This window comes from Ornithorhynchus anatinus, chromosome 10, assembly GCF_004115215.2.
Source record: "Ornithorhynchus anatinus isolate Pmale09 chromosome 10, mOrnAna1.pri.v4, whole genome shotgun sequence".
In the NCBI taxonomy this organism is placed as follows: Eukaryota; Metazoa; Chordata; class Mammalia; order Monotremata; family Ornithorhynchidae; genus Ornithorhynchus; species Ornithorhynchus anatinus.
In genome coordinates, this window is record NC_041737.1 from 55,805,006 (window position 1) to 55,829,929 (window position 24,924).

At 52.4% G+C, this 24,924-nt stretch overlaps 1 protein-coding gene across 1 annotated transcript; it reads right to left on the reverse strand.

Annotated features, from left to right (window-relative positions):
* Positions 1–525: 525 nt before the first annotated feature.
* On the reverse strand, positions 526–20,137 carry ATF1 (activating transcription factor 1). Its single transcript, XM_029073608.2, has 8 exons — positions 19,996–20,137; positions 14,765–14,863; positions 7,680–7,808; positions 6,609–6,709; positions 4,694–4,824; positions 3,388–3,570; positions 3,043–3,202; positions 526–2,058 (listed from the first exon to the last, which is right to left on the reverse strand). Exons 2-8 carry the CDS (start codon positions 14,855–14,857, stop codon positions 1,914–1,916), a joined length of 942 nt encoding a protein of 313 aa, XP_028929441.1. The 5' UTR covers positions 14,858–14,863; positions 19,996–20,137; the 3' UTR covers positions 526–1,913.
* Between the last annotated feature and the right edge of the window lie 4,787 nt (positions 20,138–24,924).

Here is a 24,924-nt window from a genome sequence, read left to right on the forward strand (position 1 = left end):
TTGAGAAAATACAACAGGTGGTAAATGTTTTGGTTTTTTTAAAAAATGGTATAAAGTGCTTAATATGTGCCAGGCACTGCACTAGAAGCAGCATGGCCTAATGGGCAGAGGCCAGGCCTGCCAGTCAGAGGGACCTGGGTTCTAATCCCGGTTCTTGGCACTGGACAAGTCACTTCACTTCTCTGAGCCTCAGTTCCCTCATCTGTAAAATGGGGATCAAGACCGGGAACCCCCTCGTAGGACAAGGACCGAGTCCAACCCAATTTGCTCATATCCACCCCAGCGATTAGTACAGCGCCTGGCACATAGTAAGCACTTAAGTTACTATTAAAAATTCTGGCGTCCTTCTCGTAATCCGGCAAGGCCAACGAGGCCGAAGTCTCCCAAAAGACTGAAATGGCACTTCAACCGTCGCAAAGATGACTGACTCTTCCCTCCGCCGTAGTCGTCCTTTCCCAGCGTCGATCCCGGCCTGGAGCCGTCTGCGGATCTCGTGTCCTGTGCGTCACACACCGACAGCCTCAATCGTGTCAAAAAGGCCCTTTAATTTTGCAGGCGCAAAACAAAATAGTACAGAGTGGGAACAGCATTTTTGCGGTAAATTCAGAAGTGCGTACAGCTTGGAGTACAGAGAACACAGGTAGAGGTTGGAAATGTAAATCGATTGCATATGCGCTCAGAAATTCGCCCGTGATTCGAAAAGATTTGCTACTCAGAAAACCTTACTCCCCAGTAAAAATATAAAATCGATAATCTGAGACACAAATAATCTAGTTTACTAAAAGAACCGTGGAAACGGATAAAATATGCTTGAAGTCGCAATTTAAATTGTATAAGGATTAGCTATAAAAATACAGTCTCTTCCTACAAAGGGACCATTCATAGCACACAAAATATCTGCTCTCTTGAAAAAATGAATGACCTTGCTCTTAAAAATGACATCAGATCCCGATTAGAAAACCCTTCTGGAAAAATGCTCTGCTAGGCATTTTGAGCCTAATTTTTTTTAAAAAAAGTTCTCCATCAAGGTCTTTCGGAGTCTTGTAAACATTCTATCCTGCCCAAGAGCAAAGATGGTTTGAAATAGAATAAGAATCCAGGTTCAGTTGCATTTAAACAGCAGCACGCAAGTCATTATGGATTTACAGAAAATACTCACACATGGGAACCCCCCCCCGCCCCCGCAAAAAAACTTATTAAGTTTGAAAACTTATTGTACAGCTCTTCTCAGTTTGATTATTAACTATCTGAAATCCCCTTTTGAAACTCTTCACTTAGTTCTTGTGCCTTCCAAGACCAGACGTGGTAACGGGATGGCACTAACTTCCGCTCATATCACCTAAATTCGATCCACACGGCAAACATTTTTTTTGGTTTTTTGGTTTTTTTAAGACAAAACCCCCACAGTTTTAAAGACAGGACAGTTGATCAAAGAATACATAATTTATACATTTAGCAGAAGAATCCTTTTTTCTGCTATTTTTTCTACACTTGCCATTAAAGTTTATTGGCAGAAAAACCCCCATATATTTACAAATATGAACCAACAAAGAAAACAGTCAGAAATGAAAATGTCTACTGGTACATACTGTAGGATGATAGTAAATTTTCATCGGTGGATTCCATATCATCTGCCACCCTTTAATAGTCGACAGCTATTATTATTTAAAAAAAAAAAATCAAACTGCAAATCTCACTCCAGTATGAAAATAGTCACGTCCTGTTTGTCTTGAGGTTTCCTTTTGTACTCTGTGGCCAACATCTTGTAAATAAAATCTTTTAGTCTTTAAATCTAGTAAAAAAAAAAAAAAAACCTTTCACTTTTGACCTTTCATTTCATTTATAAAACTCCATATAAAAACAAAATCCATCTGATCTCTAGGCAAGTCCGCAAAAATATCTTATTCTTTGCTTTACACACTTTTATTGCAGTAGGCATCTTTCAAAGTTTTTAACTCTTCTATTAAAGTTTTGTTTTGGTTTTCCAGGACCGCAACTCGGTTTTCCAGACACTTGACATATTCTTTCTTCTTTCTCCGGCACTCTCGTGCGGCTTCCCTGCGGGTGAGTGGAAAAGACCGTCAGGAGTTGGGAATTAGGTTCAAATCCAACCAAAGTTACTGTTCAAAGTGGGCTCACGCTCTTACTCTCCATTTTCCAGATGAGGTAACTGAGGCCCAGTAGTGAAATGACTTGCCCAGGGTCGCACAGCAGACAGGTGGTGGAGCTGGGATTAGACTCCCAGGCCCGGGCACTATCCACTAAACCATGCTAGTTCTCTAACGCTTGGGAGGACACGACTCCATCACTTGTCTGCTGTGTGACCTTGGGCAAGGCACTTCACTTCCTCCTCTGGAAAATGGCGGTGAAGACTGTGAACCCCATGTGGGGCATGGACTGTATCCAACCTGATTATCCTCTCTCTACTCAGGCCTTAAAACAGTGCTGGGCACATAGTAAGTGCTTTACAGATACCATTCAAAAAACAAAAAAGGGAAGTGGCAAAACTTGGAAGACCTGGGTTCTAATCCTGGCTCTGCCGCTTGCCTGCTGACTTTGGGCAAGTCACTTTGCTTCTCTGGGCCTCTGTTCCCTCATTTGTAAAATGGAGATTCAAAACCTCCCTCCTACTTAAAGCAGCACCATGGTGTAGTGGATAGAGCACGGGCTTGGGAGTCAGAAGATCATGGGTTCTAATCCTGGCCTCCACCACTTGTCTGTTGCGTGACCTTGGGCAAGTCACTTCAATGGGCCTTAGTTACCTCATCTGTAAAATGGGGATTGAGACTGGGAGCTCCACGTGGGACAGGGACTGTGTCCAACTCCATTTGCTTGTATCTACCCCAGCGCTTAGTACAGTGCCTGGCACAAAGTGCTTAAAAAATACCATTATTATTAAAGATTGTGAGCCCCATGGGGGAAAGAGATTGGGTCCTGACTTTATAGCTTCCCCAGTGCCAAGTACTGGGCTCGTGGGCCCACAGTAAGTGCCCAGAAGATGCTCCCCTCAATTAATTCATTAGCCCGCCGATAAAGACACACCTGTTTTTCATCAGCCTTATTTCCCTCTTCAACTGGGGGTCGTCCGTCTTGGTGGTCTGAGATGACAGGGAGACCGGCGAAGTCATCACCACTGTCTGAGGGAGGGAGGTGGTGGTCGGGGTGGTGCGGATCTGGAAAGTCTGCATGTCCCCGGAGGCGGCTGGTCCATCGGCAGGAGGAGAGGTATGAGTGTGGGGGGGAGGAAAACAAAAAACGCTGAGAATTTGGCGGGGGGGGGCGCGGCGCGCGGAGGAGACCGGGTCAGGGGATCCCCTCTGGGCCCATTTGGAGAATTTCCGCAAATCGGAAGCCCTCGGGCGGGTAATCGGGTGTGAAGATACTCACTCTGCACGACCACCTGGTTGCTGGGGACGAGGATCTGCTGGCCGTCGGACGTCTGGGCGTACTGGAGGATGGTGGTCCCTTGCTGAGCGCCGCCGGCGTTAGCCATCGTTAAGGTGGGCAGGCCCTGCACCCCGTCGGCCCCCGGACTGGCCAGCTGCAGAGTCCCATTGGGGGCGATGGCAACTTTGAGGAGAGCAGGGTGTTAGGCCGCTTACTTTTCTCTGGCTGTCCCCCCTCTAGACCGTTTACTCGTCATGGGCAAGGGATGTGTCTGTTTTATTGCCACGCTGTCCGCTCCAGAGTGCTTAATACGGTAAGCGCTCCATAAATACAACAGACGGCATCGCGGTTCCTCACAGGTCTACCCCGAGCCTCCCGAGGACTCAGCCCTCCTTTCCTCTTCTCCCACTCCCTTCTGCGTCGCCCTTTTATTCATCACCTCCCTCCCAGTCCCACAGCAATTATTTCCACAGCTCTTATTTATTTCTATATAATATCTGTCCCCCCCTGTATCGTAAGCTCGTTGTGGGAGCTTGTTGTTCTATCGTTCTCTCCCAAATGCATAGTACAGTGAGCCCTCAATAAATACGAATGACTGACTGACCCTGATGGCCCACCTGCAGGGCCGGGCCAAGGAGTTTCCTTGGGGCCAATTCTGGGTTAGACAACAAAAACAAAACCCTTTCCAGAGGGTGACTGTGGCCCACTGTCGCCTGGACAGTTGCTCAGTCCCATTCTCAACCAGCAGACCAGTTGGAAAACACCAAAAGACCTAGTTGCCTTCTATCCCAGAGGATAAATGTGGAAAAGGACGGGGGGGAAAAAGCCAAACTCTCCCCTCCAGACACAGAAGAGTGAACGAATGCTCCCTAATTGAACTATAGAAAAAGGCATAACGTCATCGGCTCAGGATGTTCGTGGAATCCAGACCTCTCCCTGACATTAAGGAAGCAGACTGGCATGGTGGATAGAGCCCGGGCCTGGGAATCAGAAGGGCACGGGTTCTAATACCCGCTCCGCCACTTGTCTGCTGTGTAATCTTGGCCAAGTCATTTCACTTCTCTGAGCCTCAGTTACCTCATCTGGAAAATGGGGATGAGGACAGGGACTACGTCCAACTCGATTTGCTCGATTCCACCCCAGTGCTTAGAACAGTGCCTGGCACACACTAAGAGCTTAACAAATGCCATTATTATTATTACAATGGGTGGGTGCCTGTTGCCCCCATGGGTATCCCCCCCCACTTGCCACCAAAGGGTGGGTGGTGGCATAAAGCGTGGCGGGCCGGCCCACTCCACGGACGTACTGTACTGTCCGGTGCTCGTCTGGTAGATAGGAGTTGAGACAGACATAGACGTCACAGAGGAAACTGCCGCGTTCTCTCCGTCTCCTTTCCTGTCCCTCGTGTCTTCTGAAGAGAGATCTTTCAAAATTTTCCTGCGGAAAACAGGGCCCAGGTTAATTTTAGGAAAAGCACTTCTATACAGGTAATTTGTTTCTTTCTGTTAATCTCTTGCCTTCCCGTCTAGCCTGTCAGCTCTTTGGGGGCAGGGAATGCATCTATTTAATGCTCTATCGTCCCAAGCGCTTAGTACAGTGCTCAGCACACTGTGAGGGCTCAATAAATATGACAGTGAATGAGTTAAGGCTGTGAGGTGGCTGGTGGGCCGCTCCCTCAGTCGTATTTAATGAGCGCTTACCGTGTGCAGAGCACTGTACTGAGCACTTGGGAGAGGACGATACATCAGAATTAGTGGACACGCTCCCTACCCGGAACGAGCTGACGGTCTAGAGGACTTAGAAAACCGCTTTCTGGACATCAACTTGCCCACATATCCCATTTCTTTTGGGATATTTTTGTTTTAAGGTGATCAGGTTGGGCACAGTCCCTATCCCACATGGGGTTCACGGTCTTACCCCCCCATTTTCCAGATGAGATAACTGAGGCCTAGAGAAGTGAAGTGATGGGCCCAAGTTCTCACAGCAGACAAGTGGCGGAGCCGGGATTAGAACCCAGATCCTCCTGACTCCCATGCCCTGGGTTCTAGCCGCGCTGCCCCTCATCGAGGCCATCTGGCCTGGCCGTCCTCCAGCTCTGTAAAGGAACCACATTGCTCCCAAAATACCAGCGGGGACTTCAACCTGCTGGCTACTGTTCAGCGAGCCAGGAAAATCTTGGCGAACCCCACTGTCTGTGGGGGTGGGGTCCTGGGAAATGTCAGCGTGTTTCCACGGGGTATTCATTCCGTTGGAGAAGGAGACTAGCCCGGGGGGCGGGGGGAAGACGCAGATCGGCCAATCGGTGCTCTTTCGCCCATATTCTCGACCCGGCTGGCTCAGTGAAAAATAACGGGAACGCGTCAGGACTCGTCATCCTTCTGAGCTGACTACTTGCCCCGGGAATTCCTGCCCGAGTGTGTGTCAGTAAGTCTCACCGTTCACATGTGAGGAGCAGCGTGGCAAGAGCCCGGGCCCGGGAGTCAGAGGCCCTGGGTTCTAATCCCAGTTCCGCCACTTGTCCGCTGGGTGACCTTGGGCCAGTCACTTCGTTTCTCTGGGCTTTCGTTTCCTCATCTATAAAATGAGGATTAAGACCGGGAGCCCCATGTGGGACAGGGACTGTGTCCAACCCGATTATCTTGCATCTTCCCCAGCGCTCAGTATAGTGCCTGGCACAAAGTAAGCGCTTAGCATTTACCGCAATTATTACTAGTCACAGAAGTCAGCAAAAGCTCAATTAGAAAACCAGAAAGTTTCCCCCTAAAATGATAGTACCATGCCAGAAAGGGACCCTCCTCGAGCATGTGAAATTCCTCCAGTGGGATTCTTTTCTGCCTGTCTTCCTGCTTGGCAGAAGATAAAAATAATAATCACTGTATTTTCTGAGTGCTTACTATGTGCCAAGCACTGTACTAAGCACTGGGGTGGTTACGAGCAAATCGGGTTGGACATAGTCCCTGGCCCTCACGGGGCTCTTAGTCTCAATCCCCATTTTACAGATGAGGGAACTGAGGCCCGGAGAAGTCAAGTGACTTCACTTCAGTGGTCAGTGATGCAAGGATGTGCCCATCCTGGTCCCTGAACGTGTCCAGGGTGATGCTCCTGATGCTCTGCTAACAGAGACTGACCCCCGGGCCCCTCGGCCCAGCAGCAGGCCCCCTCGGGGGCGTCTCCCCCGTCACACTGGCTTTCGGCCAGCGACGGCAGGACACCGCACTCACCTGTAAGAAGGGCGCCGAGCTAGGATGCCTCGTGCTTTCTGGGAGGAGCCTATGCTGTCCGACGAATCCTGAGAATCCTCACTCTCCGACAAGGACGACCCCTAGGACGGGAAACCTCCGGTCAACCTTCCTGAATCCGGCCGGACGGCTCGAGTCCGCCGGGCTCGGGTCCGACGCCCATACCACCTTCCCCCGGGATGTCCCAGAGCGGGCCCGGCTAACCCCAACAATTATGGCACTTGTTAAACACTTACTATGTGCCAAGCGCTGGAATGCAACTCCAACTCCCTCATCACCCCAGCTCACCTCCAAGGCCAGGCACCTTCCACCTGGTGCTAATTTTTCTCTTTTTATCCCCCCACGCTCCCCCTGCCACCAATCCTGGGAAAGTCACAGATGCGCACTTTCCAGCTCTGATCCCGCACACCCATATCTGAGAGGCGAGCAACGGTGGAACTATTGCCTCTTTAGGGAGTATATGCGTTCGTGGGCTCCAAATCAATCCATTTATCGAGCGCTTAGCGGGCGCAGAGCACTGTACTAAGCACATGGGAGCGAATACGATAATAACAATATAACAGATGCATTCCCTGACCACAGTGAGAACCGGGCAGGAACCACCTAGCTGGAAATGAAGCCGACTGTGTTTGAGCCCATGCGCTGGAATGATGACAGAGGGGGAGATAGCACATTTAGTGACTACCAAAACATGGGAGACGCAGGCCCGGCCGGATGCTGGGGAGCTTTAACCCGGATGTTCCGGTCCGGTTGGAAAGTTTCTCTAGGGAGATGGTGACTCAGTGTTTCTGTTCCCCTCTTGAAGGCCGGAGTTCCATGTTACCTCGCCCCAAGCCCCCAGCGGCCCTTAAAGCCAGCTCCCTGCCCTCCCACCTCCCCTGCCTCAGGCCTTCGGTCGGCTGGGACTTCTGGAGGGAAGTTTCCGACGGACTCGGTTCTTCCCTCAATCCACTCATCCGCTGGGCCATGCCGTGTCCCTCCGGACACCACACGTACGGGAACCCATCGGAGGCGATGGAGTGGGATCCCCCGCGCCCGGCCGCCCCCCGTTACCTGCACGGTCTGTGCCTGTGGAGAGTGGATGACGGACGAGGAGAGAGCCGTCTGGATGACCCCCTGGACGTGAACTTGCTCTCCAGGCAGCTGCACGACCGTCATTGGCACGGCTCCTCTGAGCGACATCTACGGACCGAACCAGAGTTTCTTAGGCCATCCATCGACCAACCGGTGGTAGCGATGGTGGATGAGGGCCACCCCCGACCCCGGCCCCACCACCAAGAATTGACCACTGGCGCCGGAGGCCTCTTGGAGAAACTCCTTTTTTGCAGCCGAGTTTGGGATATGCTCCTTTTGTCGGAACAATACTGCCAAGGCAGTCTGGAGGCCGGAAGAATGGCAACTTTTCCACAGGGGAAAAAACCACGGGGCTGTTTCAGGCGACACCCGAACCCTAAAAACAAACCTGCAGGGAGTGACCGAGCACCCCCCTCAACCCTCGCAGCTGGTCAGAGACCACCCCGCAGTGCAGAGAGACATAAATGTATAGCGCAGTTGAGATTTGTTTTCGGGCTACAACAAAACAACTTATCTGCCACCCAGACTATTTAAGCACATCTACTCACCCGCAGTCAGCTCTCGCTGCCTCTGTTTTGGTATTTTTTTGGGTTTTCTTTTTTTCCCAAATCAGAAAAGTGTCCTTCCCCTCTGGAGGGTGTGAACGGTAACGAAGACACCCCGAAACGCCCAGCTAAGCTTTGCTCGGTGCTGAGTGAAATACCTGCTGGATCCGGGAAACGCTATGACGTGCAAAACTTTGTTATAAATGCTGACTTCGCCCAGAGGCTTCCACGACACCCTACCAGAATGGTGTGTTTTCCCCTTCTGCAGGAATCGGGGGCGAGGACCCGGCTTTCCTTTTCTTTCCCGGGGTGGGCGGGCCGTGACTACCAGCTTCACACACCGAGGCATCCGCAAACGGGATGTGGGGTGGGGCGGGGGGAGGGCAGAGAGGTGGCAAAAAGATGTGGGGCCTCACCCTCCCCTAGATTATCAACCTACAAAGCTCGGAGGCTGAAGGAGGTGAGAACGAGAAGATCAATCATCATCATCGCTGTCTTTGCCTGCTCATCGAGGACGACTTCCTCCCCAAGGGGCCGAAGTGCCTCTTTAAAGTGCCAAAACCCCCCTCTGAAGGAAGACGATGCACAGGCCTGGACACTTCTCAAACGGGAGGCAACCAGAATCTCCTCCCCTCTGGGAATGAGGGAAGCACGCGTGCTCTGTGTGTTTTCTTTCTTTTAAACGGGATGTTAAGCGCTTACTCCGTACCTATGTACAGTGCTTACTGTAAATACAAGCTAAACAGGTTGGATTCTAATTTGGGAAAGAAAAGTGGCCTCCGGGTGTGTTTGCATGTTTTTCTAACTTGGAAAAGAGAAGTGACTTCCGAAAGGGGGGGGGAATATGTTTGTGTTCTAAATTGGGAAAGTGGTCTCTGAGTGTGTGTGTATGCTAACTTGGAAAAGAAAAGTGTGTAACTGTGTCCTAACTTGGAAAGAAAAGTGGCCTCCAACTGAGTCTCTTCGTGTTTTCTAATCTAGGAAAGAAAAGTGGCCTCCAAGATGAAGAAGCCAAAACGCGTGAGTGGGTGTGTTGTGTATCACAGCACCCAAAACCTCCCGTCCCGGACAGAACGTTTAAGTTCATGCACCCCGAACCCTCGCTACAGGAGCGGGTACTTAAAACAACCCGGAAAGAGTAAAACTGCCCTTCACTGCCTGGCCAGATTCCAGGCCATTTTAGGGCAGCCGCCAGAGCCGACTAATAGGCAATGGATACCTCCATTTACCTGGGAATGTGAGCTCATTGCCTGAGAAATCCAGCCAAAGCCAGGGGCCACCTGGGGATCGGCTTCCCTCCTGAATTCAGCCCTCGGGTTGTTTTTTTTTTAAAAGGTATTTCTTAAGTGCTTACTATGTGCCCGGCACTGTACAAATCAGGTAGGACACGGTGCCTGTTCCACAGAGGGCTCCCAGTAAAAATCAAAAACATTTTACAGAAGAAGTGACTGAGGCCCAGAGAAGTGAAGTGACTTGCCCGAGGATACACAGCAACAGACAAGTGGTGGGGCCGGAATTAGAACCCGGGTCCTGTCTCCGAGGCCTGGGCTCTATCCACTAGGCCACAGTGCTCCTCTATTTGGACACTTAATAGAGATTCTGAGTGGATCACCTCTGGCAAAGAGCCAGCTATACTATCCCTGCTCACCAGTTCCTCTGCCCTTTGGGATGGAGCCCTCTACTTTATTCTCTCCCAGCGTTTACTACAGTGCTCTGTACGTGGTAAGTGCTTAATAAATACTATTACTTTGACTAAGAGCCACATGATCAAGTATCTTCCTTTTTAGCTTGTCAGTGAGGAGCTTGTGGGGGCTGGATTATTACATCTATTATTATTCCACCTTTCCCTCTGTCACCCGACACCTTCTCTTAGAAGGAAATTACGGTTGCCGGAATGATCTGTCTTCTCAAAGTCCTGTCGGTCGCTTCCCTGTCCCCTAAATCCTGCCAGGAAGCTCTTATTGGCCAGAGAAGAAGCGTGGCCCAGTGCGAAGAACGCGGGCCTGGGTTCTAATTCCGGCTCGGCCAGATGCTTGCTGTGGGACCTTGGGCAAGTCACTTTAACTTCGCTGTGCCTCAGTTCTCCCGTTCTCCCTCTCACTTAAACTTGAGCCCCATACAGCAAGGGAACTGTGTCCAACCTAATTAACTCATCCCTACCCCAGTGCTTAGAACAGCGTTTGGCACATTATAAGGGCTTAACAGACACCATTTTTAAAAACAAGCTTGAGTCTCCTGAAATTTCCACAACTGGTGCATCATTTCCCGACCTCATTAATTAATACCAGTTTACTAAAATGTTATGTTTCAGATGATGGTCTTGGAATTGGCACCTCCCGTCTCTGTTTATACTGAATTTGCAGGAATTTGGAGAAATCAGACCAGGCTCCCACTCCTGAGGGGCATGAACCTGTCAAGAAACAGCCCAGTGTTTCTTCAGGCTCTGATCCAGCTGTCAAAGGGAACCAGAGGTATGTCAGCACCTGTGCTGGGTCAAAGGTCAGGACAGGGAGAGGCGTCACCTCAATTCCAAGTCCCCCCAGCTGCTTCCGCAGAGCTTCCCAGTCAGACCCCACTAAGCCAACCTCGAAATCCGCCCTCTGTAAACTCGTTGTGGGCAGGGAATGTGTCTGTTTATTGTTCTCTTGTCCTCTCCCAAACACATAGTACAGTGGTCTGCATACATTACGCGCTCAACAGATACGACCGGCTGGCTGAGCAAAAATCCATCACCCAACAGATCGGACAAGCCAGGATAAACACCCTCCAGACCTTCTGCGCTTCTCCTCAGCTCCCTCCTCCTCTTCCCGGGAGCGACCCGGGCTTCTCAGTAGCCTGCAGACCAAAGGATGAGCAGGACAAGAGAAGGCAGGTAAACTTCAACCAGGGCAATTCTGCTCCTGGTCGGCCCAAGAAAACAGAGCCCAACCAAATGATTTGCCATTAGAGCCCTGGACTCTAGAATTGACCCTATTTAAGAAAAATCACCTCCCCGTAGGTGATTAGTGTGGCTTAGTGGATAGAGCCTGGGGTCTGGGAGTCAGAAGGTTATGGGTTCTAATCCTGGCTCTAATCCTGGCTCTGCCACTTGTCTGCTGTGTGACCTTGGGCAAGTTACTTCACTTCTCTGGGCCTCAGTTCCCTCATCTGCAAAATGGGGATTAGGAGTGTGAGCCCCATGTGGGACAGGGACGATATCCAACCTGATTAACTTGTATCAAGCGCTTATTACAGTGCTCTGTACACAGTAAGCGCTCAATTAATACCACTGAATCTAGTAACGTGGCTCAGTGGAAAGAGCCCGGGCTTGGGAGTCAGAGGTCATGGGTTCTAATCCCAGCTCCACCACTTGTCAGCTGTGGGATTTTGGGCAAGTCACTTCACTTCTCTGTGCCTCAGTTACCTCATCTGCAAAATGGGGATTAAGACTGTGAGCTCCACGGGGGACAACCTGAATACCTTGTTTCTACCCCAGTGCTTAGAGCAGTGCTTGGCACATTGTAAGCGCTTAACAAATACCGTCATTATTATTATCTACCCATGTGCCTAAAATAGTGTTGGCATAATATAAGAAGCGCTTTACAATTACCATTTATTATTGTTGTTGTTGTTATTAAAATGCAAGTGAAAGAGCTGAAAACTCGGAAGTAGTAAAGCTTAATTTTGAGGAATATTTGTGGCGAGAAGCAGCGTGGCCTAGCGGATGGCCTCGGGCTCGGGAGTCAGAAGATTCTAGGTTCTAATCCCAGCTCTGCCTCTCGTCTGCTGGGTGACCTTGGGCAAGTCACTTCACTTCTCTGGGCCTCAGTTCCCCCATCTGGAAAATGGGAATTAAAACTGTGAGCCCCACGTGGGACAGGGACTGTGTCCAACTTGATTAGGCGGTATCTACTCCAGTGGTTAGTACAGCACCTGGGACATATTAAAGCGCTTAACAAATACCTCAAAAAAACCGACCAACCACAACAACAACAAAAAATATCCATCGCTCAGCACCGTGCCCAGCACTTATTCTGCTGCTCAGATAATTTTTCAACAGAAACATTCAGTTCACGTCCCCACTCAAGAACCTTCAGTGGTGGCCCACCCCCCTCCGCATCAAACAGAAACTCCTTACTTTAAAGCACTCCATCACCTCATAGTGATCTACCTCATCTTGCTACTCTCCTAGTACATCCCAGCTCACACATTTCGCGCCTCTAACGCCAACCTACTCACTGTACCTCAATCTGGTCTATCTCGCCGCCGATCTCTCACCCACAACCTGCCTCTGGCCTGCAATGCCCTCCCTCTTCTTACCCGATAGACAATTTACTCTCCATCCCTTCAGAACCATGTTGAAGGCACATCTCCTCCATGAGGCCCTCCCTAAGCCCTCATTTCCTCGTCTCCCTACTCCCTTCTGCAATGTGCTCCCTTCATTCACCTCTGCCCCCCAGCACTTACGGCTATATCCGTCACTGATTTCTTTCTATTAATGTCTGTCAAACCCTCTAGGCTGTAGGCTCATTGTGTCTACTGTTATATTGTTATTTTGTCCTCTCCCAAGGGCTTAGTACAGTGCTCTGCACACAGTATGACCTCAATAAATATGATTGATTTCCTGGCACATACTGAGGACTTAAATACTGGTTAAAAAAAAACAGACACCTCCCACGGCACCCAACGCATACACACATAAACACACACAAAGAATTTCCTCTTGTCCCAAGGGGCTTGGGACAAGGAGACCCCTCGGAGGCGGCCGTAGACTGAGCCATTTGGACTGTCCTAGCCCTGGGAACACACTGTTCGAGGGGGATACTGCAGGACCACTTGGGGCTGATGTTTCTTGCTGATTTAAAGCCCAGTCAGGGTCGAAGGAGCCAAGCCCACTTGGCAGAATGTGAATGACTTCAAAAATTGAAAGACAGAAGAAAAAAAAAAATCACCCCAGCATGTCCTCCCGCCTCAGATTTTTGGCTTCTCCCCTAGAATGTCCAACAGACACCCTCTGCTCAAACAAGGAATCAATGGAACTTATTGAGTTCCTACTTTGTGCAGAGCACTGGACTAAGCACTTGGGAGAGCACCATATAACAGAGTTGGCAGACACATTCCCGACCCACAACGAGCCTCTGGTCTAAAGGGGGAGACTGACATTTACATAAACGGCGATGATGTCCACGAGTATGAATATCAAGCGCTTAAAGCAGCATGGCCTAGTGGGTAGAGCCCGGGCGTGGGAGTCAGAAGTCCTGACTCCGCCATTTGGCCTTGGACAAGTCACTTCTCTGGGCCTCAGTTCCCCCATCTGGAAAGCGGGGATTAAGACTGTGAGCCCCATGTGGGCCAGGGACCGAGTCCAACCTCAGCTTGTATCTATGGCGGTGCTTAGTAAGCTTAGTAAAGCTTAACGAATACCGTATATTAATAATAATATTATCATCATTATTAAAGGGTCCAGATCCAAGTGCAAGAGAGACGCAGAGGGGAGGGGCTGAGTCGCAGAAGGCCTCTTGATGGAGATGGGATTTTGGAAAGGTTTTGAAGGTGGGGCGAGCAGTGGTCTGTCATATACCAAAGGGGAAGGGAATGGTGGTCCTTCATCTATACAGGGGGAGGGAGTTTCAAGACTGAGGGAGACTGTGGGCATCGGAGAATAGATTGGCATTAGAGGAGCAGCGTTAAGAGAAGCAGCGTGGCCTAGAGGATAGAGCACAGGCCTGAGAGTCAGAAGGACTCCTGGCTCTGCTCCTTGTCTGCTGTGTGACCTCAGGCCGGTCACCTCGCTTCTCTGGGCCTCAGCTCCCTCATCTGTAAAATGGGGATTATAAGAAGAATGATGATGATATTTGTTAAGCGCTTATTACGTGCAAGCACTGTTCTATGCGCTGAGCCCCACGTGGAACGTAGCCTGGGTCCAACCTGATAATCTTGCCTCCACCTCAGTGCTTGGAACAGCACCTGGCACATAGGAAGTGCTTAGCAAGTACCATTAAAAGAAAAAAAAGGAGTGAAGTGTGTGGGCTGGGTTGTAGTAGGAGATTAGGGAGCTGGAAAGGCAAACATTCCTCCCGGAGACTCTTTGTTAACCTTGGGCTTTGGGAAAAAAACCAACCAAACAAAATGGCCTTGACCTACTCATCGGCAAATGAATTTATTCCTCAACCAGCTGGCTACAACAGAAGCTGCTAATTCCGTTGTATTGTAATAATAATAACAACAACGGTATTTGTTAAGGACTTACTATGTACCAAGCACTGTTCTAAGCGCTGGGGTAGATACTGAGTAATCATTGTCCCACGTGGGGCTCACAGTCTTAGTCCCCATTTTCCAGATGAGGGAACCGAGGCCCAGTAAAGTGACTTGCCGAAAGTCACACAGCTGATGAGTGGCGGAGCCGGGATTAGAACTCACGGCCTCCGACTCCCAAGCCCGGGCTCTTGCCATTAAGCCACGCTGTACTCCCCCGAGCGCTCGGGCCAGTGCTCTGCACAGAGTAAGCGCTCGATCAGTACGGCTGAGGGGATGACTTACCTGCTGGGCAATGTGAGAGAGGTGAGTACCCTGAACCACGGTGCCCGGCTGAGGCCCTGTCTCGGAGTTATTACTCTTGTGCACTTCTTCCATAATCAACTATGAGGAAAAAAGAAAGGGGGGGTCGTCACCATTAGCCTTCTAAATTCAGGGTCTTGTCAAAGGCACCCCTTACTCTCTTGGCAGGTGGGTTCCAGAGACGGGGGAGTCACGATTCTTATTACTAGAGCGAGCGCTTACTATGTGCCAGGCACTATATTAAGCGCTGGGCTGGATGTAAGTTAATCGGGTCGGACACAGTCCCTGTCCCACGTGGAGCTCACTAAGTAGGAGGGAGAACAGGTATTGAATCCCCAGTTGACAGAGGAGGAAACTGAAGGCTAGAGAAGTAGCGTGGCCTTGGGGATAGATCGGGGCCTGAGAGGCAGAAGGACCTGGTTCTGCCGCTTTGCTGCGTGACCTCGGGCAAGTCACTTGGCTTCTCTGAGCCTCAGTTCCTTCATCTGTAAAATGGGGATTAAGACTGTGAGCCCCATATGGGACATGGACTGTCGTGATTAGCATGCTTCTACCCCAGGGTTTAGTACAGTGCCTGGCATATAGGAAGCGCTTAACAAAACCATTTAAAAAAAGAAAAGGACTTTCCCAAGGTCTCACAGCAGGTAAGTGGCAGAGACAGGATGAGAACCCGGGTCCTCTGACTCCCAGGTCTGGGCTCTTTCCACTAAGCCACGAGACTTGTCCGCCCTGGGTTCTGTTCCCCACGCCCTCACCGTGGCCTGACCCCCCCCCCCCCCGACCACCCAGAGGAGGGGCGTCTCCCCGCCTCCACCTCTCTGCCCCCCGAGCCTGGCCCGAGGGGTCCAGGCAGACGGCAGGATTCGGGAACCTCCCTGTTCCCCTCAAAATCAGCAGACCTCGACTAAGCCCACCAACCCGCCCCCGGCCTCTTCCTCGTGCTGGAGTTGTGGAGTTTTGGGCCGGAAGCCGTCGTCGGCATCGCCGTTGCCCACGAGGGGGTTGGGTGGATGTTGGGGGGTGAGGAAGGACCTTTGGAGAGGTCGACTGGAGTGGCGAGTGTCCCGTGGGGGAACCTGAGGAGGGGCCCGCCTCCGCCCCACTGGTTCGACCACTGTTCTCCAAAGGCCGCATTAACCAATCAGTGGTATTTATCCAACACCTACTGTGTGCAGAGCCCCGTACTGAGCGCTTGGGAGAGTACAACATAGCAACATAAGAGAGTTGGTAGACGCACTTCCTGCCCACGAAGAGCTTACAGTCCACAACCTCGCTTTTCACATCCAAAATAAAACCCCCCGGGAGTTCGTCTTGCCCCAGACAGCGAGCCCCGAGTTCATCATCGCTGTAAATCTTTTTAAGGAGAAACACCCCTGCCGACAGTCCGCCGTAACCAGCTCCCCAGACCTCCCTAACCCACGCAGGGCCCTCGAAATCCAGATCTGTAGCTTCCGGTTCAGGAGAGTTAGGCTAAGCCTGGGGCGAGTTCGCAACCTCTTTCCGCTGGCCTCAGGTTTTTGTTTTTTAAAGTTACTTTGAAGATGAGTCAATCTCTAGGAAAAAAAAAACACCAAACTACCAAGAGGGAGGGCAGAGCGTATTCTGAATGACAAACGGAACCACTGAAGGTGGTTTTAACGTCGCCAACTGACTGGAAATCGCCACCAAAAAAAAAAAAAAGGCCGAGTGACTCACAGATACTTCCCTAAGAGATCAAATAAGTGTCTGGCAGCTGGGGAAAACGTCAGCAGGGAAGGAGAAAACGCTATGTCAAACTGTAGAAACATTTCTACTTATCAGTAGTACTTTGGGTGATACACTGCAAGTCTCTCTCTGCCAGAAGATAAAACGGCTAGAGTTTTGTCAAGTTGGTCTGCATCCTCCCCAGAGATAAAAATCTCACTTCTCCCCTTCTTAATGACTCCCTGCGGTGTCCGCCAAAACTCTAGAACTTAGCCTTGTGCCGAGACCCACGGCTCCTTGCTCCGGACAGGCGGTGGTGGAGCATATTATCTAAAAAGAAAAGCAAATGTACAATTCAACAATTCCAACAGCTGTCAAGAAGGGACACTTCTGATTTCACTGCCGTCTGTGAGGCATTAAGCCGACGAGAGTTGGGGGCGGGAGTGAAACGGGGCGTCGACAGCACCTTGAGGATGCTGGTTTGCGGGGACTCTGGCTGGGGTTAGAAAGTTGTGCACGGATGCTGCGGTGTGTTAGCTACGCCAGTTGGCTGATGCTTCCCGTAAGGCCGTACCCAAAGGTGACCCCGAGGCCGGGGGAGGGCACTCCCTGGGGTTCCACCTCCTGGGTCTGATACCGGTAGGAAGCGGGCATCGGAACCACCCCCAAGCCACCAGCAGTGACATTAGATTTCTACCCCCCTCTGGCACGGAGTCGGTCTCGGGGCAAACATCAAACACGAGGCGGGTGTGTTTCGAGACGCCACTGCGGGTTTTTGTTAAACCCTATCTGTCAAGCGCTGTTCTACATGCTGGGGTAGAAACAAGTCAATCAGGTCATATGTAGTCTCTGTCCCACCCGGGGCTCGCAGTCTAAGTGAGAGGGAGAACAGGTACTGAATCCCCGTTCTGCAGTTGAGAAACTGAGGCTCAGGGAAGCAAAGTGGCTTGCCCAAGCCCACGAGGCAGGCAAGTGGCGGAACTAACAAGAATGGCCTATTCAATTCATTCAATCGTATTTACTGAGCGCTTACCGTGCGCACAGCCCTGGATTAAGCATTTGGGAAAGTACGATACAATAGAAAACAGTCACGTTCTCTGCCCACGAAGAGTTTATAGTCCAAAGGGGTGGGGGGGTGGGGAGACAGGCATCAATACAAAGAATAAAACGACGGATACGGACCTAAGTGCTGTGGGGCTGGGAACGGGGGGGAAGAGCAAAGGGAGCAAGTCAGGATGACACAGAAGGGAATGGGAGATGAGGAAAAGTGGGGCTTAGTCTGGGAAGGCCTCTTGGAGGAGAAGGGCCTTCAATAAGGCTTTGAAGGGAGAAAGAGTCATTGTCGGTCAGATCTGAGGAGGGAGAGCGTTCCAGGCCAGAGGCGGGACAGGGGTGCGGGGTCGGCGGCGAGATGGGCGAGACGGAGGCAGAGCGACAAAGGTTAGCACTAGAAGAGTGAAGTATAGGCGCTGGGTTGTGGAGAGAAGCGAGGTGTGGCAGGAGGGGGGCATGGGGAGTGGTAGGGATTTTGGTTGCTGTCTTAAGGAAGGACTTCCTAACCATCGGGGTGGTGGGTCTCTGGAGCAGAGTGCTCTGCCTGCAGTTGGCGCTCAATCAATGCCAGGATGTTCAAAAAGGGAAGCTTGTTCCCAAGAAAGATAGGTAGTCTCCAAGTGAGACCCCCCAGGTCTATCCTGGATGGTGTGGAAACTGGGGGCCGGAACGGATGAACCCTCAAAGTCACTTCTAGGCCTAGGGATCTGGGCCTTGACAGTGACTGCTGGAAGAAGACATATTTTTAAAAAACGGTATTTGTTCAAGTACTTGCTATGGGTCAAGCACTGTCCTAAGCGCGGGGTAGATACAAGCTAATCAGGTTGGACACAGTCCATGTCCCACGTGGGGCTCACGGTCTTAATCCCCATTTTACAGATGAGGGAACTGAGGCACAGAGAAGTGAAGTGACTTGCCGAAGATGACAAAGAAGACAGAGCCAGGATTAGGACCCAGGTCCTCTGACTTCATTCAGCGGTATTTATTGAGCGCTTACTGTGTGCGGAGCACTGTCAGCGCTGGGGAGAGTACAGCATGAGAATAAACAGTCACATTCCCTGCCCATGACGGGCTTATAGCCTAGGGGTTGAGGGGAGACAGATATCAATACAGATAAATAAAATGACAGATATGTACATAAGTGCTGTGGGGCTGGGAAGGGGGGGGAAGAGCAAAGGGAGCAAGTCAGGATGACACAGGAGGGAGTGGGAGATGAGGAAAAGCGGGGCTTAAGCTGGGAAGGCCTCTTGGAGGAGAGGCGTTCCAGGCCCTGGGGTCTTTCCACTAGGCCACACTGCTTCTCACATTGAAAGCTCTAATAATAATAAAGTTGGTATTTGTTATGCGCTTACTATGTGCACAGCACTGTGCTAAGTGCTGGGGTAGATACAGGATAATCAGGTTGTCCCAGGTGAGGCTCAGAGCCAGTTACCAGATGAGGTAACGGAGGCACAGAGAAGGGAAGTGAGTTGCCCACAGTCACTGCTGCCAAGTGGCAGAGCCGGGATTCGAACCCATGACCGCCGACTCCCAAGCCCGGGCTCTTTTCACTGAGCCACGCCGCTATCAACATGGGGGGGGGGGGGGGGCAGAGAATCAGTCAATCGGTGGAATTTGTGAGCCTCACGGGGGACAACCTGGATCTCCCCCAGCGCTTAGAACAGTGCTCTGCACCTAGTAGGCGCTTAACGAATACCAACATGATTATTAGGTGCTTACTAATAATCATGTTGGTATTTATTAAGCGCTTACTAGGTGCAGAGCACCGTCCAAGGGCTAGGGAGAACACAACCCCACGGAGCGGTTGGGGGTTCAACAACTGATCCCCTCGGGGGCCGTGCATTCCCTCATTTCCCGCGCAGTCCCGGTGCGCGGAGCACTGTACTAAGCGCTGGGCAAGTCGCCTTCGCCCTTCGGGCCTTCAATCGTTATCTATGGAGCGCTCGGACCGGACGACTGCGCGACAGAGACCATCCCCGCCCACGACGGGCTCGCAGTGCGGGTTGGATCTATCCCCAGCGTTCAGTACAGTGCCCGGCACGTAGTAAGCGCTTAAGAAACGTCACAAGGGGGGGGGGGGGGTGGCTGGTTGGCGGCGGCCGTCGGGGCGACCGTTGGGCCCGCAGACGAGCGGGGCGGAAATGGGGGAGACGGGAGGGAGGCCGGGGAACGGGGAGGGCGGGGGGCGGGGTCAGACCCCGGCGCTTCGCGCTAAACGTTGGGGCGAGGTCGGGGCCGCCCCCCCCGGGAGGTCGAGGCGGGGTTCGGGGTCCGGGGTCCGGTCGGGAGAGGCGGTCGGCGGTCCGAACCCCCCCCGCGCCGGTGGACTCGTCCGGCCCGCCAACTCCCCCCATCCCCCACACGGCGGCGCGCCAGGCACCCCCCCCTCCCCCCCGGTCAGGGGTCGCCTCGCGCACCCCCCTCCCCCCCCCCCCCCCGCGCCTTTGGCGCGCGCGCCAGCGCCGCCCGCCCCTCACCTGAGGCGGCCGCCGCCCCCGCCGCTCCCCGCCGCGGGCCCGGGCCGGGGAGACGGCGGGAGGGGATAATGGCGGCCCGCCGGCCGCCCCTCCCCTTGCCGCTGCCGCTCGGGCCTCTCGTCGTCGTCCAGTCCCAGGGCGGCCTCGTCAACAGCGGGCCCCGGGCGGGGGAGGGGCGGGGGGGGAGACAGACGCCGAGGAGGAGGAGGAGGAGGAGGCGGCGGCGGTCGGAGGGGCCGACGTGCTGCGTCATCACGTCGCGGGCGCCGCCCCACGTGACCCGCCGCCATCTTGTCGTCTCCTGAGGTGGCCCCGGCTCGGCCGCCCCGGCTCGGCCGCCGAGCCTTCCCCTCAGCGCCCGCCGCGGTGCTCAGCACCCAGTCACACCCGGCTCCCCGCCCGCCGGGGGACCTTGGGCGAGTCACTTCGCTGGGCCTCAGTTACCTCATGGGGAAAAGGGGCCTGAAGACCGGGAGCCCCGTGTGGGACGGGGACTGTACCTCGGATCTTCCCCGATGCTTAGCACGGTGCCCGGCACACAGTAAGTGCTTAATAATCATAATAATGCTGCTATTTGTTAAGCGCTTAGGAGGTGCCGAGCACTGTTCTAAGCGCCGGGGGAGATCCAGGGTCATCAGGTGGCCCCCGTGAGGCTCCCAGGCTTCATCCCCATCTGACAGATGGGGTCACTGAGGCCCAGAGAAGTGAAGTGACTCGCCCACAGTCCCACAGCTGACAGGGGGCAGAGCCGGGAGTCGAACCCATGACCTCGGACTCCCAAGCCCGGGCTCTTTCCACTAACAAATGCCACGTCAGGTCGTTGTCGGCAGGCAAGGCGTCTGTTTATTATTATAGGGTACTCTCCCAAGTGCTTAGCCCAGGGCTTGTCACGCAGTTAGCACTCAGTAAATACCACGGAATGAATAAAACCAGAAAAAAAAAAAATCCGGTCAAAGTCTCAGCATCCTTCCCATAGCTTGGATCTAGTGAAACCATCCTCTGGGGAGGCTTGGTGTATCATAAGAATTAGTAATAATTGACCAAAATGGTCAATTTATTAAGCACTTACTAAGGGCAGCGAGGCTCAGTGGAAAGAGCCCGGGCTGGGGAGCCAGAGGTCATGGGTTCGAATCCCGGCGTTGCCGCTCGTCAGCTGGGTGACTGTGGGTAAGTCACTTCGCTTCTCTGGGCCTCAGTTCCCTCAGCTGGAAAATGGGGATTAACTGTGAGCCTCACGTGGGACACCGATTCCCCTGTATCTCCCCCAGCGCTTAGAACAGTGCTCTGCACATAGTAAGCGCTTAACAAATACCAACATTATTATTATGTGCCAAGCACTGGGGTAAATACAGGATAATCAGGTCAGATACAATTCCCGTCCCTCATGGGACCCACAGTCTGTGCAGGAGGAAGGACAGGTATTGAATACCAATCAATCAATCCTGTTGAGTGCTTACTGTGTGCAAAGCACTGTTCTGAGCGCTGGAGAGTACAAGAGTACTGTCCCTGCCCATAATGAGCTTATAGTCTAGTGAGGGAGACTTTAAGGTGAATAAATAATTTATAATAAATAATATAAAGATATGTACCTTTTGCAGATGAGTTAAGTGAGGACAGAGAAGATAAGTGACTTATCCCAGATCCCACAGCAGACAAGCGGCTGAGCCTCCCGGCGCATCAGGTCATGGGGTCGAATCCCTGCGCTGCCACTTGTCAGCTGTGTGACTGTGGGCAAGTCACTTCACTTTTCTGGGCCTCAGTGACCTCATCTGTAATATGGGGATTAAGTGTGAGCCTCACATGGGACAACCTGGTTACCCTGTATCTCCCCCAGCATTTAGAAGAGTGCTCTGCACATAGTAAGCGCTGAACAAATACCAACATTATTATTAAAGTGGGCAGAAACCCCAGGCTTCGTGGTCAGGCCTGCTTCCACCAGGGTCGGAGCCCGGAGCCGGGCAGCGGCTCGTGGCCAAACTGCAGGATGCCCCCTCCCGCCTCCCAAGTCCAGACTTTTGGGCTCATCTGGCCCGTGGACTGGGCAGTTGTTAGGTTGGTATGTGTATTTGTTAAGCGCTTACTATGTGCAGAGCACTGTTCTAAGCGCTGGGGTAGATACAGGGTCATCAGGTCGTCCCTTGTGAGGCTCACAGTTAATCCCTATTTTACAGATGAGGTAACTGAGGCACAGAGAAGTTAAGTGACTTGCCCACAGTCACATAGCTGACAAGTGGCAGAGCCGGGAGTCGAACCCGTGACCTCTGACTCCGAAGCCCCGGCTCTTTCCACTGAGCCACGCTCTTGGGGGCAATACCCACAGGCCACAAAGGGATTGATTCAGCGACCTCCAACTCCGTTGTCCTCTTCCAAGCTCTCCGTCCGGTTCTCTGCACACAGCAAGCACTCGGGCAATATCACAGATGGATTGACCCAGAACAGAATCCATCAGGAAAGCACTCGCCCAAGGAAAACAGGGAGATTACTTGGGAGGAGAGAGGGAAAGAGGTGTGAGAACGAACCTCTCCACTTCCCCTGACCTTTGGTGTGGCTGTTCCCACTTACCCTTCCCTGCGCCACAACAGACCACAAAATGGCACAGGCGCACGGCGGTGTTTTACTGAGCGGTTGGCTCGGATCGGGGGTCTGGGAGGGACACCGGCACCGCCCGGCTAACGGTCACCTCCAGCAGTTCCCGGCACCACCCCCATCTCTGCTGCCCGGGTATGGTTTGGGCAATCGGTCGCTTCCTCATTTTCTACGGACACTCTTTTCTGTCTTCCCTTACGTAATATATGTTGTGTCTGTCCTCCACTGGACTGGCAACCCGTTGGGGACAGAATCTGGATCCTCCCCTTCCAGCCCTCAGAAAGAGAGACAGAGCACCCGTGTGAGTGTTTGTGTTGGAAGCAGCATGGCGTGGTAGAAAGAGCACAGGCCCGGGAGTCAGAAGGTCTTGGGTCCTGATCCCGGCTCCGCCACTTGCTGCTGTGTGGCCTTGGGTAAGTCACCTCACTTCTCTGGGCCTCAGTAACCTCGTGTGTAAAACGGGAACTGAGCCTGCGAGCTCTGTGGGAGACGGGGACTGCTGTGTCCAACCTGATTTGCTTGTATCCCAGTGCTTATTACTGTGCCTGGCGCATAGTAAGCGCTTAGCAAAGACCGTAATTATTATTTGTGCGTGTCCCGTCTCGGTCATCATGTTAGCCCCTCCGGGGCAGGGACTAGCCTTCCTCCTCCACCAGTTCAGACCGGTGCCTTAGGGGCCAGCAACAGCAGGCCCTTTTACTGGCCGGGGGGTGGGGGTGGTTAATTCCCAGGATCCAAGGGCTAATTTTCACCCTCATTTCGGGCCGAGCCTAGACGAGGGGGATTCCAAACCAGTCCGAACCAATCACTTCACCCTCCTCTTCCCCGCCCGGCCACCAGAACCGTGAGCGTGCTCTTACCTGATTTGCTCAGACCCCTCCCAAGGGGACAGATGGCACCGGTGGTGCTTGCCCCGCTCCGCGCAGGGCAGCAGAGATGGGGGAGGAGGGCTCTCCCTCAGCTCTGCACCAACCTCACTCTTCCCTGCTAGACTTCTCCCGGGTGGAAAGCGCGTTTTTTACTCCTTTCAAATATCCCAGGGCCTGGCACAGCCCTGCCCCCCAAAAAAGACAGCGTGGCCTAGCGGAGAGAGCTCCGGGGTCAGAGGACCTGGGTTTCCATCCTGGATCTGCCACTGGCCTATTGGGCGACCCTGGGCAAGTCACTTCACTTCCCCATACCTGTTTCCTCTTCGGTAAAATGAGAATTTGGTACCTGTTCCCCTCCTTATTCCGCGAACCCCGTGGGGGACAGGGACTGTGCCTGACCTGATGATCTTGCATCCACCGCAGCCCTCAGCGCGGTGCTCGGCACAGAGTAAGTGCCTAGCCAATTCCCCAGGGATGATTACGATTACTATGAAAAGATGCTCAGTAAACGCAGATAGTCCTGATTACCTTCCCTCCCCCGGCGGCCCGTCCCATTTCACAAACTCGAAAAACGGTAATAATCATGATACTGATAATTGTGGTATTTAAGCGCCTCTTTTGTTGTCATTTTACTAACTGCTTGGGTAGATACAGGATAATCAAGTCGAACACATTCTTTGTCCCACTTGAGGCTCGGTCCTAGAAGGACAACAGATATTTAACCCCCGTTTCCCAGGTGAGGAAACCGAGTCCCAGAGAGGCTAAGCAACTCGCCCAAGGTTACCAGCCGGCAAGTGGTAGAGGCAGGATTACTTACCGGGGTTTCCTCACTCCCAGCCCTGTGCTCTTTCCACTAATTCTGAACTCATTTCCTTCATATTCCTGTTTTTCTCCCCCTCTAGGTTGGAGAAGTAGCGTGGCTCAGTGGAATGAGTCAGAGGTCGTGGGTTCTAATCCTGGCTCCCCCACTTGATAGCTGTGTGACTCTGTGTAAGTCCCCTAACTTCTCTGTGCCTGTTACCTCATCTGTAAAATAGGGATTAAGGCTCTGAGCCCCATGTGGGACCACCTGGTGACCTTGTTATCTACCCCCGCGCTTAGCACATTGTAAGCGCTTAACAAATCCTTTCATTATTATTATTATTAGTATAGAGCTCACCGTGGGAAGGGAACATGTGTACCAACACTGTTATATTGAACTCTCCCAAGTGCACAGGACAGTGCTCTGCACACAGTACGCGCTCAATGAGTAGGACTGATCGGCTGACTTTACCGAACCCCTTTTCCCCCAACCCCGGGGCTTTTTTTAAAAAATGGTATTTGTTAAGCACTTACTATGTACCAGGCACTGTACTAAGAGCTGGGGGACATACAAGCAGCGTGGCTCAGTGGAAAGAGCCCGGACTTGGAAGTTAGAGGTCATGGGTTCTAATCCGGGCTCTGCCACTTGTCAGCTCTGTGACTGTGGGCAAGT

Coding starts and splice junctions, on each gene's coding strand:
- ATF1 (XM_029073608.2), bottom strand. CDS start 14,857: ATGGAAGAAGTGCACAAGAGTAATAACTCCGAGACAGGGCCTCAGCCG. Junction 3,203..3,387: donor CAACCAGGTGGTCGTGCAGA/GTGAGTATCTTC, acceptor CCGATGGACCAG/CCGCCTCCGGGGACATGCAG. Junction 2,059..3,042: donor ATAAGGCTGATGAAAAACAG/GTGTGTCTTTAT, acceptor ACTCACCCGCAG/GGAAGCCGCACGAGAGTGCC.